The sequence below is a fragment of the Crocuta crocuta genome, unplaced genomic scaffold (assembly GCF_008692635.1).
Source record: "Crocuta crocuta isolate KB4526 unplaced genomic scaffold, BGI_CrCroc_1.0 scaffold138, whole genome shotgun sequence".
Classification (NCBI taxonomy): Eukaryota; Metazoa; Chordata; class Mammalia; order Carnivora; family Hyaenidae; genus Crocuta; species Crocuta crocuta.
This window is the reverse complement of record NW_027532585.1, coordinates 6,945,826-6,962,419: the sequence shown is the minus strand read 5'-3', so window position 1 is coordinate 6,962,419 and position 16,594 is coordinate 6,945,826. Positions and strand designations below refer to the sequence as shown.

General features: G+C 43.8%; 1 protein-coding gene across 3 annotated transcripts in view; it reads right to left on the bottom strand.

Moving 5' to 3' along the window:
• ABLIM1 (actin binding LIM protein 1) overlaps positions 1 to 16,594 on the bottom strand; it is a 312,956-nt gene that overhangs the window by 100,498 nt on the left and 195,864 nt on the right. For all 3 annotated transcript variants that reach the window (XM_077779560.1, XM_077779561.1, XM_077779559.1), the window contains exon 4: positions 13,579 to 13,688. In XM_077779560.1, the coding sequence (XP_077635686.1) occupies positions 13,579 to 13,688 (110 nt within the window). The remainder of the gene's footprint in view (positions 1 to 13,578; positions 13,689 to 16,594) is intronic.

The following is a 16,594-nucleotide window of genomic DNA, read 5'->3' as shown; positions in this document are numbered from 1 at the left end:
AGCCCTTAAGAGCAGGAGGGGCCTTCAAGACCATGTGACGCTAATGCTTCACTTCACACACAGTACACGAAAGCCCAGGGTGGGCCCTGGCTTTGCACACAGCCACACAGCTCAACAGTGTCCAATTAACTGCACAGTGGGATTCTTGTATTTGCAAATGTGAACCCAGGTCTTTACAGCTGACGGGGTTTCTCAGACCCTAGACCTCCAATCTCGGGTTTGTTTTCCTGATTATAGCCTCTTGTGCTATCAATGGGCAAAAACAGATGGAACTCGAGTACGAGGTGTTCACAGGAGGGGAAAGCCTGTGTAAGTACAGAATTGTTGTGAAAATGATGTAAATTGTAAAAGGGACCAGAGGGAGACTTTCCCCATTTAATCGATGCTTGCTGAGATCCTGTGAGGTTATAAAAAGTCCACAGAGAGAGGCGCCTGGGTGGCTCAGCCAGTGAAGCATCCGACTCTTGATTTCAGCTCAGGTCATGATCTCACGGTTCGTGAGTTCAAGCCCTGCATCGGGCTCTGTGCTGACAGTGTGGAGCCTTCTTGGGATTCTCGGTCTCCCTCTCTGCCCCTCTCCCAATTTAGCTTTGTCTCTCTCTCAAAATAAATAAGATTTAAAAATAAATAAATAAATAAATGTCCACAAGGATTTTAAGTCAGTTCCGAGTATCTCCTTACTTTACTGAAAAAAAAATTTTTAATTAAGAACAAAAAGAAATCAGGTTTCAGTATTTAAACTGCTGCCCACATAAGTTCCAGAACATTGAGGCTTTCCTTGAAATCCTTTTTTTAAAAACAATAATCAAAAAGAAACTCAATTTGCTATCACCAAAGATTAGCACAGAAATACATGGCTATACACAGGGAGGAAAAAATAAACAGAAGCAAAATCACTTCAGATTTAGATTGTTATTATTAGAAAGTAGAGTAAGACTTTGGAGACCCTATAAATTATTCAAGTGGTGTCCTTTTAATAGAATGTTAACTAGAGGCACTTTATCCCTGGGCCAGGACCCAAGAACTTCAAGACAAAACAAAACAAAAACCAAGTTTAAGTTCCAGAGTTTGCCTAACTTGAGATCCCGAATTTGATGACACCGGATCTTGTCATTCAACTGTTCCTATACAGGACGTGGGTCTCTCATTATCTGTGTGATATAACACGGTGACAGAAGAATGCTAGAGAAGCAGCTGTTCTACCCAAAAGCGACAGAAAGAAGGGACGCAACAGAAGAGTGACCTGATTCTCTTAGGTTAGCAAGCTGCCTTCCCACAAGTCTTTAACACGTGTCAGATCAGCCTCTGACACGTGGGTTCCTTCATGGATAACGGTTTGGAGGCGTGTAGTGGCTGCCCACTTTATACAGGACAGATATTTCCAGTTTGCTAGGGTTTCTATCCCTCCACAGAGTCTAAATGTCAGTTGCCACCTGTTGTCACTTTTGAACTGACGGTGACTACACCAGTGTTACTAGCCTCGTCTTTTTTTATAGGCCCTTCAGTTTGCAGTCCATGGATTACAAAAAATCAAAACAAAGCAAAAAGCCATCCAGACTCTCCTTATGTTATTTTTAAAAATAAGAGTTGCCCTAGAATTTNGAGATCATGACCTGAGCCGAAGTCGGGCGCTTAACCGACTGAGCCACCCAGGGGCCCCTTAACGTCTTTGAGATATAAAAGATTTGGGTATTTGAAAACCTCTCCTTGACCAAAAAGGGCACATCACACTGAGCAGCGATAGGAATGTAAATTGAATACATGGATATTGTTGGATGTTGATTTCCTTTTATCGTCTAGGCTGTGCCATGTGGTCACGTTCCAAACCAGACCTCTATGAGTAGACAGATACTGACTGTCCACACTCCAGTTTTAAAAAAAAGATTTAAACCAAGTCACAGGAATGAGTCCACAATGGTGTTTTATAGCATGTCATGGTGGACACCACGGGTGTGGGGTCACCCTAAGAAAGGATGGGGAGAGGCCCAAACACAAGGTGAAACTGTAAACGTGTTGGGCTAAGCACTTAGTAAGAATCAGGGCTTGTTTTTTTTTTTAAGTTTTTTAAATGTTTTTTATTTATTTCTGAGAGAAAGACAGAGACAGTGTGAACAAGGGAGGACCAGAGAGAGAGGGAGACACAGAATTGGAAGCAGACTCCAGGCTCTGAGCTGTCAGCACAGAGCCTGACGTGAAGCTCAAACCCATGAACCACAAGATCATGACCTGAGCCGAAGTCGGACGCTCAACTGACTGAGCCACCCAGGCGCCCCTTTAATTTTTTTTTAATATTTTATTTATTTTTGAGAGAGAGAGAGAGAGAGAGACAGCATGAGCAGGGGAGGGTCAGAGAGAGAGGGAGACACAGAATCTGAAACAGGCTCCAGGCTCTGAGCTAGCTGTCAGCACAGAGCCTGATGCGGGGCTTGAACCCACGAACTTTGAAATCATGACCTGAGCCAAAGTCAGACACTTAACCGACTGAGCCATCCAGGAACCCCAATAATCAGTTTTAAAAAGCATTTTCTGACTTCTGAAATTCTATGCTGCCAGTATAACCAAAAAGCAATATGAGGTCATCAGATAAATACTGGTGGGGGTGGGGGTATGTGGGAAAGTTCGTGCAGGTACAATGTACTTGCCGCTCCACGGCTAACGGCCTCTCAAGGCCATAAGGAATTTATTTCTCAAATCACTAAAAATGAATTATTTACAAAGGTTATGTGGTGCCCAAATATATCACCTTGAACCAGACTTTTCCATATCACTCGTGTCCCTGCTTAGGTCAGTTGTTCCCTTTGCTGTCTTGACGGCCACAATGGAAACATCACAAGCCAGGGCAGCCTCGGACCTGCTATTTTAAGTGAAGATTCCTGTTGTCTTTGGAAAACAATGCTGCACAACAAACAAGTCTTCGTGGGCCACAACAGCAACCATTTGTCAGTCTTCATCAGGAAAGCTGAAGGCAGGCGGGGCAGCAAGCCACTTTCCAAGTCCTACAAATCCCATCTTTCCTTCTTTTAACTGAATATCATCTATACTTAAGGGATTTTGGTTACTTGGCTCATAATCTTCATAAATACCGACCATTTACACATTGGAATCTTCCAATTCCAATCTCACAGAATTCTGTTAGGAGTTATTACGAATTCTCAAGGTCAGGAAGCCCTCTCCTCTAACTAGTACTGTGTGCGTGTGTTGCCCATATTCGTGACCAGGATCCGAATGGGAAATTCAAAGGAGCCAGACTGTTGGCCTTTCTTCTCCATTAAGTGATTATGAATTTACTAAGCAGGAACCTCGTGGCTACTGCTACCAGGCACGATGATAAACATCAAAGAAATAGAAGACGGTGTGTCATGGATATATGGTACCAACCCAGGCCTGCACCCCAAAAGCATGGAGAGTCTGAGAGTCTCTGTGAGTTGCTTTGGGATGACGGCTTTGGATGGCCCATGTACACGCCACGGCCCTCAGCACTGGACTCTATACGGGTTCCAATGGGCCTTACTTCCCACTGCGCTGCCCCTGGCCTGCTCGCCATGGCTGAGTGATGTGGGTGCCTTATGTACAGTAAGAATGCCAAGTATCTGAGACCACGCATTTATAGAACCGAGCATATACTTTGAAAATGATATTGAAAGCTGGTTAGACGTGGTTAGAACTTTGACATCCACTGCATTGTGTGAGAATTTCCTGAACAACTATTCTTCCATTCTCCAAACTACAAATAAAAATGATCACATGCTTGTACTTTCTAGCGATGGGAGGGGATTCTTTGAGGGGAGATAAAAAATATGAGCCTAAAACATTCGTACTATTTTGTCATCTACTCTAATTTTGAGGTTTAAAGTCCTGTGAAAGAGAAGTCTGTGCATATGCGTGTGCACGCACACGTGTGTACATGTGTGTTCACATGCATATCTTCGGAACTCTAAAGAATGGAGGGGGGCTACGTTCATGGGGTAAACCATCATCCTACTCAGTACAATCACAGCTTGAAAATTCTCAGCTAACAATCTCAAAAGCCCAGCTGGTGGAGGACAGGCCTGAAGGTTCACTACTCTTCGGCCCTTCCCCCACAACTGTCAGTGTCCATTTGTTTCGTGTGGTTGCTCAGCATCATTTTGGACGATGTGATCACCACAGGGATTCACGGGAGATCAAAAGTAGGAGTCTCTTTTGAGTGAAAATGCCACCAGGATGGCGAGAGGAGGTAGGGGCGTCATGGAAACAGAGCCGAACACCACCTGATCATGGGATGCTCTTGGAAAAGGTTATGGTCACATGGCAGTCTCAAGGACACTAATTTCCAACCTGCATGGGTGAAGAGTTCAGGCCATAGCTTCAGTGGAAAGGGCGTCCTTGCCAGGGGCCTCCCTCGGGAGAGAGTAAATGACTACTCACCCAGCACCCGGCTCTACGGGCACGTCTCTGGGGGCTTGTAGCAGTTCTTTCTGCTTAAGAAGTATAATCCAGACATCCTTGTAAACGTTGTGTGATCCCTGAGCCAGCTCTCCAAAGGGCAACCGATATACAGATTTGTGCAGGAAGACGGAACTGACATGTCTGAAGTTCAAAACCTGAGTCCTCCGCACTGCTGATGCTCTGCTAGACAGGGTTTAGAAATGGAGGGTCAGACTAGAAACCAGCAAGACTAAGGAGTCCTCTGCTCAAGTTACAACCAGCAATGGAGGAAGAAAATGAGTAGGAACGAAGAAGAAAGAGTGGGAGAGGGCACAAACAAGGTGCCCCAGGTGAAGGCTGCTACCTGGGACCGTTCAGCGGTGGTCATGTCTCAGCCTGCCACCCTGTGACGCATTAGTGGACGCCAGCTCAACAGTTCACAGGGGGAGATTCACTGCTTTTGATATTTGGGATAGTCCTTGGCCAACCCCTCTTAAACCTGTACTGGGACCCACATGAATTAAAAAGAGGAGCTCAAATAGTCATCCACGTACGGTCACAGCAGCACTATTCAAAACACCCAAAAGATGGCTCTGATCCAAACGCTTGTTAACAGAGGGGCAGATAAACAAATCATGGTCTAGCCACATAATGGAATATTATTCAGCCATCAAAAGGAATGGAAGTACTGATAAATGCTACAACCTGCATGAACTTTGACTACATTAAGCTAAGTGGGAGAAGACAGAAACAAAAGGCCATTTAAGTGTTTCATTTATATGAAATATTGAGAATCTGTAAATATCCAGAAACAGACAGAAGATCGGTGGTGGCCAGGGGCTGGGAGGAGGAAACAGGACCCCATCGTGGGTATGGGGTTTTCTTTCGAGGCGATGACAATGTTTCGGAACTAGATAGAGGTTGTGGTTGTACAATATTGTAAATGTACTAATGTTCACATTAAAATGGTGAGTTTTGTTATGTGAACTGCACTTCAATTAAAAATATACCAAGAAGGGTTGTTTTTTGTACTGATCTCCCTAATTTAGTTGTGAACTTTAACCTGGTGAAGAGTTTTATGATAAATCTTTAACTGGCTATGGTCATTCATCATACATGAGCTCTTGCCAAAGAGGAAATCACACTTGAGTTCCATGTCAGTGTCTCAGGTTCAATACTCAGAAAACATCAGCTCATTCACTCCCTCCCAGAGACAGGAAGAAGGAAAGAAGGGGTAGAATATCCTTTTCAGGGTTTTCATCAGGTGACCAATTACTTAATACAAATGCACTGAAGGTCACAGCAAGGGCAAAATGCACTGAGACTTTAGTCTGGATTAGTCTTTCATTTTATTTTATAAAATTCGTGTTATTTCTAAATCTACTTTGGCTTTAAATAGACAATGTATACACATGGTTGTACATTTTTTTCATATAGTAAAAATACTTTCCTTCCCTCCCTCCCTGCTGGAGACAAGTTCTAACAGCAATTTCTCAAATATCCTTCTGGGACAATCTACAGGGACATACAACTCTCGATTTTTACTGCTACTGAAAAATTAAAAATAATCTGAAGAATGACTGCTGATCCAATCATTAAAATCCTAGTTTTACCAACACATTGTTAGAAGGTGTGGATCTTATTATGTAAGAGGCGTAGCTATTGAAACAAAGCAAATAACAAAATGTCACTAACTTTCCATTTGCTAAGATGCTTTCAGTATTCACTTCCACTTTCTTCCATGTGAGTTATACCCATTCCCTAATAAGCAGAAATTTCTCCTCCTTTCTTACGACTGAGGTGGATCCAAGCTCTGGTGAAGTGAAAAGATGTGTCACTCTGGGGTCTTTATGTCTGACTCCTCATTGTTGTAGATTTCAGCTTACAAAGTCTAAATAATAACGCTCCTTTTTGCAACATACTTTGCCTCTTTGCAATGACCCTCTGGCTACTATGTACATTCCAAACGCTCTCAACACCCTTTTCCGTAGTCAACACAGCAATACTGGAACAGATACAGGATGTTAGACCAGGCCAGAACCCAACCTGTGCGACTGTCATCAACAAATGTATCTGAAGTAATCACCGCTTCTCCTTTCATTAAATGAAGGAGAAGTCATGTAAATAAGCAAATAAAGGTACTGAGTTTAAACATGCCGATAACCCTTACCACCCAACGCACTCAAGCTGTACCTATATGATTTCACAACATTACAAAAGACATCTTCATTCTTCAGCTTCACCCATTCATTCAAACAGTTGTCAGAACTCAATATTCCAGACCTGGGAGCTGAGATTCATTCTCTCAAAGGCCCTCCAGGGTTGGCATCAATTTACTCACTAAATGAATATTCATGCATTTGCTGTGTGCCCAGTGAGATTCATAAGGACCAAACAACAAAACAAAACAAAACAAAACAACAGCCCTTGTTATTAAGTAGCTCTCAGTCTGGTAGGAGAGATAAACATACGAAGAACTAGCAGGAATCTACAGTAATAACGGCCATAATAGAGACGCAAAGCATCTTGGGCCAGGAGACATGCTCACTGGCCCTGTTGCCAAGGGGCCTAAGCAAATTCAAGGCTTCCAGTCTTTTGTGTGACACTCAAAATAATAAATGGTTTTTGAAAAGAAGACAGGTGAACAAATTGCTATGGGAAGAATTTATGTAAAACTGTACACATCTAGAGCACTTAGCAAAATCCAGAAGAATGTTCACTAAAATGGTCATGGAGATGATCTCTTGGTGATGGGATTTCAGGTGATTTCCATCTCCTTCTTTGAGCTTTTCTGTAATATTTGTATTACTCTACAAGGAACACCTAAACCCCTTAAAAAAGAGAATATTGTTATTAGCCCATTTAGAGAAAGAGATGGCTTTGATTCCATCTCCAGGATGCCTATGTAGGGCTTAACATGCTAGACCTTGTGGAAGACAGAGAAAATAGGGTCCTTATGTGAGTGAGTTCATTATCTGGTGGTGGTGGTGGAGGTGGGTGGGCACACATCTAAACAACTAAAATGCAAGAGTCGTGACAACTGTATCACAGTAATGTGTTAACTATATTAATAAAGAATTTGCCTGGTGGCTGGAACATTGTTGGTACTCAAAGAAATGTCTGTTGAATGAATGAGTGACAACCTGTATCTCTGACATTTACATTCATCGTCTTTGTCCCCTGCTATTACCTCTACCCGCAATCAATGATCTCCCCAACCTCAATGGCTGATCCCATGTCACCGGTTTGGCATACCACTACCACCATTACTACACGGATCTTTCTAGAACATTGTTTTCATCCGGTCATCCTCTAGGTTAAAAGCTATTCTCAGGAGTTCCACACTGCCAGGCTTCCCAAGGCCTCATGAGACCTGGCCCTGTCACTCTATCTTTCCAGTTTCATGTCTTGGGACACAGAACAAGGCCTTACATCTGTTAGGGGTTCTCTTCCACTGTTTTTAGAAGAACTGTCTCCACATTTAGACTGTCCTCTCTTGCACTATTTCATTCAACTCTCATAATAACCCCTGGATGTAGTTATTTTCCAAGTCTTAGACGAGGGTAGTAAGGTTCTAAAATGTCATAGAACTTGTCCAAGGCTCCCTGCCTAGGCAGAAGGAGGATTAAGATTCCAACCAGTTGGGGTGCCTGAGTGGCTCCGTTGGTTAGGCTACCGACTTCAGCTCGGGTCATAATCTCGTGGTCCATGAGTTCGAGCCCCGCGTCGGGCTCTGTGCTGACAGCTCAGAGCCTGGAGCCAGCTTCGGATTCTGTGTCTCCCTCTCTCTCTCTCCCTTTCCCACTTGCACTCTGTCTGTCTGTCTCTCTCAAAAATAAATAAACATTAAAAAAAATTTGGGAGGGGGGGCCGCCTCAGTGGCTCAGTCAGTTAAGCGGCCCACTTCGGCTCAGGTCATGATCTTGCGGTTCGTGAGTTTGAGCCCTGCATCGGGCTCCGTGCTGACAGCTCAGAGCCTGGAGCCTGCTTCAGATTCTGTGTCTCCCTCTCTCTCTGCCTTCCTCTGCTCATGCTCTGTCTCTCTGTCTCTCAAAAGTAAATAAATGTTAAAAAAAAAATAAAAAATAAATTTAATAAATGTTTTTTAAAGATTCCAACCCAGGCTTTCTAAAATGTAGAGGCCATATTCTTAACCATTATGTTCTGCCTTCTTCTTTTGTTCCTTTCTGGCTCTAAATGGCTCTAAAGCTCAAGTTCTAGTCTTGTAAGTTCCATAAAGAATAATGGTGAGCATACAGATGAGCTTATTAAATGTCATGAATCTTTCAAACATGTTATTCACATGAATCGGCACAACAATCCATTGAAAAAGGAACTATTGTTTCCTGTTTTGTAGGCAAACAAAACAAATGGAGGCAGAGACTGAGCTTTCAAGGCTACACAGCCTGTGTGTGGTAGAAATGGGATTCAAACCAGCCACCACATGTTCAGAACCCATACATCCTCTCCCGCAGGAAAAAAGTATGTAAACAAGGAGGCACAGATCTGATTTTGGAGATCCTGCCCTAAAACACATCACCAAGAGTCAAACTCCAAGAATCCATGGGTTATCTGTGCGGATGTGTTCCTACCTTCACTGGTTTTTAAACTGATGCAAGGTATCCAATGAGCAGATAAAGACACATCATGAACAGCAGAGTGAAAAGCAATGTCACAAAAAGGAGTGACGGCCTCACACGAATATTCAGAAATGAATGCCAGAACAGGAAGTTACTGCCTTAGAGCTAAACCACACTTTCATATATGTACCCATTTAATTCCTACAAGGTAGGTAACTATTACCATCCCATTTTACAGACAAGGCAATGGAGGCTGGGGAGGTAAAGAGATTGCTAGCAAGAGGCAGAGCTAGGACTTGACCCAGTCAGCCAGACGGCAGCGTCGGCTCATCACTACCCCGCCTATTGCTAGGCGTCTCGGCAGACAAGTCCCACTCAACCTGCAGATGATTTTGGGGAGAGAATTTAAGATAAAATAAAAATTACCTTGCAGCTATTAAAAGCTATTGCACAGAATAGAAATGGAAAATAATGGAAAAGTTCTTCCTCGCCTTTGAAAACATGCACATGATTCTTTATCTGAAAGGATTTAAATTCAGGCCAACTAGAGCATTTGCCCCGATACCTGTAGGAATTCCTACCACAGTTGGAATCATGAGAATGCTGTGCAGAGGTGGGGAGAGAGGAAGGTGGGCTGGCCTGTATCTGTGTGTGGGTGGTCGCCTCGTCAATCCACCAAACCCGCACGCAATCAGACACTAGTCAGACACCCTTTGAAATGGAAAAGGTAATTGTAGACAGCAGCCCACTCCTGCTCAGGTGCCTGAAATAGACAGACGCCATGGAGGAAACGACAATCCAAACCCGATTCCCTACACCCTAGGATACCACACACGTACCTCCCCCTCAAATGGCTCCTTAACCCCTGTGAATCCAGTTCCTCAACTGCTGGCAAACACGTGAAGCCCGGAGAAAAATTAAGCCTTAGTGCACATGACCTTCTAGTAGGACTTAATGTCTTCTGGATGTCGCTTTTAATTTTTAAAGTGTGGATCAGCTAGACGGGGCAATTGGTTTTTAAGCAGTAAAAACAGCTTAATTAACGTTCATCACAACCCTCTGAAGAAATTTTTACTATCACTCCGTGTTATAGAAGGCTTATTGCTTATTGGATTCCAATTGCATTGGACTGGATGCAGCAAGAGTTTTAACTAATTCAGGGGCGATCATCATTAAGGGAAGTAGTTTGCTTCCATGAATAACTTCCTGATGGTTTCCATTCATCAAATCTTGCTAAAAAAGCAAGACAGCTATGGTGTGTAGAAAGGAGGCAGGACACTCAGGTAAACATGCGGACACGTCAGGCCACCGTTCGAGGTTCCATGTTAAAGTGGTGTCCATGTTGTGACATAGACATCAAGTATACAGTACGGCATCTGGAGCGGTTAAAATGCATGGACCAGTTATACAGGACCTGATCCACGGTGAGTACTCTGACAGTGTTCGATGAAAAGACAAAATACATATAAAGGTGAAAAGAATGTAAGGTGGAAGGGAGCACCATGACATCACAGGCACCCCACAGGGAGTCTTCTCTAAACCAGGGCAGTGCAGACAAGGTAGCTCCTGATTGGCTGTAGCAGAAACCACACCCCTATCCAGGAAGCTCAAGCAGAAATTGTTCTGTGTGAATCCTCATCACATCACTGACTTAGCTTCTGTTGACCACCCTTTACTTCTTCTCTTCCTCTCACACTGTCTTTCACCTCCTATTCAGTGATGATGAGAAACCAGCCACCGATCGTGAAATAAAATTGCAGTTCAGAAGAGCAAATTCGTTTCTCAAAGAACATTTCAAAGGAGAAAGAGGACCTTGGCTCTCTGATCTATTTCATTGACTCTGTGAACAGTATCAAAGAGGCATTTCACTTTTTGCTTTGATTTAGGGAGATTTTCCAGGTTTAAGATTTTTTTTAAAGTAGGCTCCACGCCCAGCACAGAGACCAGTGTGGAGCCCAACGTGGGGCTTGAACTCACAGCCCTGAGATCAAGACCTGAGCTGAGATCAAGAGTCAGACGCTCAACCCGTTGAGGCACCCAGGTGTCCCAAGTTTAAGAAATTTTTAAAATAAGAATTAAAGTCACACGAGGATAGTTTAATGTATAGGACAATTCTTAAAAGAATTACAAAGAGTAACCAAGTGTTTTCTAATTATGCTCCAGTGAATTTCAGCAACCTGCTGAAAATTCCCTTGCTCTAGTATTTGTGTGCCCGCCTGGTTTGGGTATTTTGCATATGTGTATCCATATATATGAACTCTTTTTTTAAGAGACACCCACATGCCCCATAAATGTTATTTGAGTACTGATCTAAATAGACAAGTACTTGTTGAAAATAAAACTGTTCTGACCAAGGCAGTTGCATAGAAAAGAGATTTCATCCTTTGAGGGCAAAGGAGAAAATATGATTTTGTCCAACAATTTGCACAGGAGCAACTGTTATTACATCTAGCATTAAAGATACAATGAATTTGAGTATGATACATTTTCACACTTAAAATTTTTATTTCTTTATTGTGTGCATAACATGTAAGTCATAAGATGGAAAATACAGATAAAGCCAAATCATGTTTAATAAAAATTGGAATAACCATTTTGGTAGCACGGTGATGAGGAACCCTGTTCCCCAACTGCACGGACAAAGAGGACAGGAAACCTTTAAAAATATCTACTTCCGTTTCTTTTTTTTTTCCTTAAAAATTTTTTTTTAATGTTTATGTATTATTGAGAGACATAGAGAGACAGAGCATGAGCAGGGGAGAGGCAGAGAGAGAGGGAGACACAGAATCCGAAGCAGGATGAGCTGTCAGCACAGAGCCCGATGCAGGGCTCGAACTCACAAACTTCGAGATCATGACCTTAGCCGAAGTTGGACACCTAACCGACTGAGACACCCAGGTGCCCCCTTTTTTTTTTTTTTTTAATGTTTATTTATTTTTGAAAGAGAGAGAGAGTGAGTATGGGGGGGAGGGGCAGACAGAGATGGGGGCACAGAGGATCCAAAGGGGGCTCTGTGTTGACAGCAGCAAGCCTGATGTGGGGCTCGAACCCCCAAACAGTGAGATAGTGACCTAAGCTGAAGTCGGACACTTAGCCAACTGAGCCACCCAGGTGCCCCAAATCCTTTGCTTCTTAACCAAACTGAAGAACTCCTCCAAAGTTTTTGGCTGTATACTTTCAGGCCTTCCCAGATAATGGGGTGACAAGTCCCACCCCAGATCACCTTCCCAGTGATCTGCTTGGGGCAGGGCAGGTAAGAAGAGTGAAGCACTAGAACTCCCCGAGGTGTCTAGGACTAGGGCCTGCTTTGTACTCTTATCCTATTCAGGCTGCTGTGATTTATCAACAGGGCTTACAAATTCACATGCCAAGGATCCAGTCAAGTTGAATCAGGCACCCTCATACATTTATATTCTTCTTTCCTCCCAATGGTCAAATACAATTTCTATGCATCTGCTTTGGTCAGAACATTCTCTCATTCTCTCTCTCTCTCTCTCTAAGTGTAAGGATTATTCTTTAACAAAAAGACTTGGAATCCCTGCTATAGATTGCATAGAATTCCTCCAGATGAGAAGTGGCTGATTTCATTCTTATATAGTGAGACTGGAGGGGCTTAGTGCAATGATTTATTCCAGCCCTCCCCAAGACTGGCAAAATTCACAGAAACCAAGGGAAACTTCTGGTCTACTTCCTAATGTCCCAGGAAGGAGCTGGAAGTAGAGTTTCATTGCTTGTAAGTAAGTTCACTGACTTACCCAATGGTATTTACTAGAAGAAATAGTGTGACCGACCGGTACTCTTAGGAAGTTAGCTGGGGGAAGGTTTGGGGGCAAGTTAGTTTTCTCTAGATTCCCACGGGTCACACAAGACCTCATCATGAGGAATGATGAATCCCATGCCACTTGTATATCTTGTGTCATTTCTTCAGATTCTCCTCAGGGTTTTAAGAGAGGTCTCCCCCAGTCGCCCCCTATAAACGCAGCCCTTTACCCCACTTTTTCTTCCTACTTTTATTCTCTTCATATATTAAGTATTTTTGTGTATCCATCTATGGTCTGCTTGTTCCTGCTAGCAAGTAAGCTTCCCACGGATGCGGCGTCTTTGTTCATCCCTGTATCTCCAGTGCGCACACTGTAGGTGCTCAACACACTCAATGAGTAAGTGTCAGAAACCCTCCAAGTGAATATATATTTAAGGATCACAAACATAAAGAATTAAGGGTAAGTATAAACCATCGCTGGGTACAGCTTTTTTTTAACACACAGAGCTATTGCACTCCACCATCAAATGTCCGCATAACTCATCCTCCAAGACTAAGGGAATGGGCATTTCTCGTGTCAAGTCTTATCATTCTTTTCCCTTTTTTGCTCTCAAAATGCACAGTTTGATGTCCAGTTCTACTGATGTCTTTGAAATCAGGGAAATGCTTCTTACTCGTGGGTTTTAGTGAGGGCTTCACGTTTTATAATTGCAAATGCCTCAGACGGGGGACTCTGCTTGGCTCCAGCCAGTTTCACAAAAAGGAAGGCACTTGCCTAAGCTACCTTTGGGCTATGAGGGACTCATGTCAGCGGGTGGCCGGGGCACTTACTGCTGGAGCAGGAGGCTTCTTTAGGGCTGGACGACATTGGCTGCGCACACAGCTGACAAAGGCAGTCTCTCCCATTGAACGTGACGCGGTCTCCGGGTGGAAACGGGCGCCTGGAGACAGAAAGACATCGCCCTCAAGGTTATTCCAGCAACTTAATCTCTGTCCCTACTCCTTCGGCTTGCTGCCCTCCGGTGCCAATCCATTTCTTTGAGGAGCACCAGCCACAATGTCTGAAATGCAGTCTCAACCAAGCCAGCCAGCCGGATGCAGTCCAAACAAATAAACATGCCTCGTTTTGAGAAGAAGCGAGAACGTGTCGCTTCCACCGGCCACCAGAGAGTAAGATGGAACGATTTACCTCTCTACTCATTAGTGGAGGGATGAGTCACCTACCAGGTACACACACGAAAATTTTCCATTTTCTCCTTCAAGAAGAAATATTTCAAATGCCATACATTCCTATTCAAGCTCAAGGCCCCTCCCCAGGAGAACTGGTTACAGGTCAAGCATTAACTCCTTCAGTTCCCTAGACCTGCGAGGTCACTGCCCAATTAGACTTTGTCCTAGACATCTCACTGGGTCAACTGGAGGTTTCAGTGCTGGAGACCCAGTCCCTCGTGGAGAAATACAACAGTGCTGGAAATACCTCTTTAACAACTTTTAGTGTCTAATTTAAAAAAAAAAACAAAAAACTATTAGCTTCTTTTCATAGATCACTTCCTTTTGCTTTAGACATTCATCAGTAACAGACATTTTGCAAAAATGTTGCCTCTGCGTGTATGTTACCAGTTTATTCTCCTGCCAGTTCAGCAGGCAGCTAGCGTTTCAAAAAGAAACGTCATTAACAAAGAGGCATATGACAGTTTCCACGGCTGCTTACTCGTAATTGTCAATTTGCCAATACTCTTCATTAACAGGCGTTTTCAAACGTGTGATTCCGTCAGTTTGGAAATGCAAAACTCACAAGCAAAACATCCCCACACGTGTGAGTCAGGAGCAATTACTTAAGAACAAACTCCAGCTCCTTGACAGGAATTTTACTTCCACAGCTGTGATTCCTCCTGTAAGTGGCCCTTCGGCTGCCTCACAGTGGGTAATGAACCGTAATACACACACAGGTAGTAAATTTGGACTTAAAACAACTCCACAGATGTGCTTCGTGAAGAGTTGTGAGCTCTTACATCCCCCGACCCCCTCCTTGTTTTACAAGTGCTGAGCTGAGGCAGTCTCCTCCCCTCTCATGGTGCTGTGTTACTTTCCATTGTTCAGATAAGGCCCAGAGAGGTTAAGTGACTTCCCTGGGTTGACCAGCTCAGGAGACCAGGCCACAGGCAGCTACAGGTGGCATCCAACTCAGGACTTCTCTAACTTTAACAATCAAACCTGCTCTGGTAGATGCCAGCAGGCCTATCGCTTCATTAATGAAACTGAACAAGGCTCCAGACAGCTCTGTGGCCGGGGCATCAAAAGTTAGAGGGTCGATCAAAGCAAGTGCAGTTTCTTTGCCTCCGATGAGGGTCAGGGCTAGGGGGAGGCCAGTGAGGCATCTGAGGCACAGCAATTGAGGGGGCCCTAACTCCCAGGTACAGACCCTCCGTGCATGGCCCTGAGCGTGAGCACCCCCTCAAATTGCACCCCCTAAGCCGCCTCTCTAACCTCTAAGCCAAGCTTGTATTTTTAGACTTGAATCCCACCTGGATCTGCAAGGGGACAAATCACAGTCTCGTTCTCACACGAGGTCAGGTCTTTTAAATTTTGAGTTTTATGATTTTATAAATGACCCTCGTCAATAGTTCCCCCTTCCGCCCTCTGAGTCCTCTGCCCACATGGGTTCACTTCCTTCTGTTATTTGCATAAATGTGTGTAAACAAAAAGAGAACCGCATTTGGAGTCAGGAAACCTGAGTTCAAATCTTAGCCTTGCAGTGTTAACTTGGGAATGTTCCTTAAGCTCCGAGTCTCAGAGTCACTCATAATTAGGGACACTAATTCCTGGCTGACTTCACAGAACTGCTAAGAGGGTTAGAGTAGATTCGACATGAATGCAGTCTGTCACCCAGAAAGGAGGCCTCCACTTGGGGCGGACCGTGGTCACCCCGCAGTCATAGCAACAGCAAGACAGCAGCAACGGTGAGTACCTGTTTGCTGCCTCAAAGGTCCAGAGGCGGGACGAGCACTAACAGATGTCTTTCCTTCATCACCAACTTGGGAACAATGATCTCTCAAGGCCAGGATCAGGAGGGCTCTTAGAGTGTATCTGGGCTAGGGCCTTCCAACCCGGCTGAGTAACATCATACTTGGGAACTCTCCAGAAACTACTAACTCAGCAGGAGAGTTTGGGGGTGGAAAGCTAGAAACAGATAATTTGTAAAGAGACCTTCCCCAGGGAAAAAGTCAAACGCCCATCCTGGTTTGGGGAATCTCTCACATCACAGCCTCCTATTTTACAGATGAAGCAATTGGCTTGGAAAAAGCTAACTCACATCGGTCTCAAATCAGCCCAGGAAGCTGGACTAGAAACTTGGGACTCAAACACCAGGCAAAGACTGTTAACCAGGCTGTGGGTTACAGCCTGAAAAGGGAGAGGTCAAGAGGCAGCTTTACTTTGGATTAAAGACAGAAAAACTTTTGGCTTAATAATTCAGAAGTTTTAAAAATTATGACTTAAAAAATATAATTGAGAAATGGACTAATGGCTATAAAAAGTGACAATAATTATTTCACTATGTGTATTTCATCTTGGGATACGCCTCTGAATACGAATCTTGGAATTCGTCTCTGAGTATTACCTAGTTAGTTAATTATATAAAATTAAGTTTACTTTTTAGAGTTTACATCTCTCTGGCCTAGAAACGTGAAATGCTGGAAAACAAAGCAAGTTCACGTCCTCTGAACTGTAGTTTTTAACAAAGCCACGGCGAACTGGACCATACAGCAGTCAGCACCACACCAAGAGGAATGAGACTGCCTGACTAGGATTCATCAATAAAGCAGCTGACCCTTGCTGGTGACTCTCC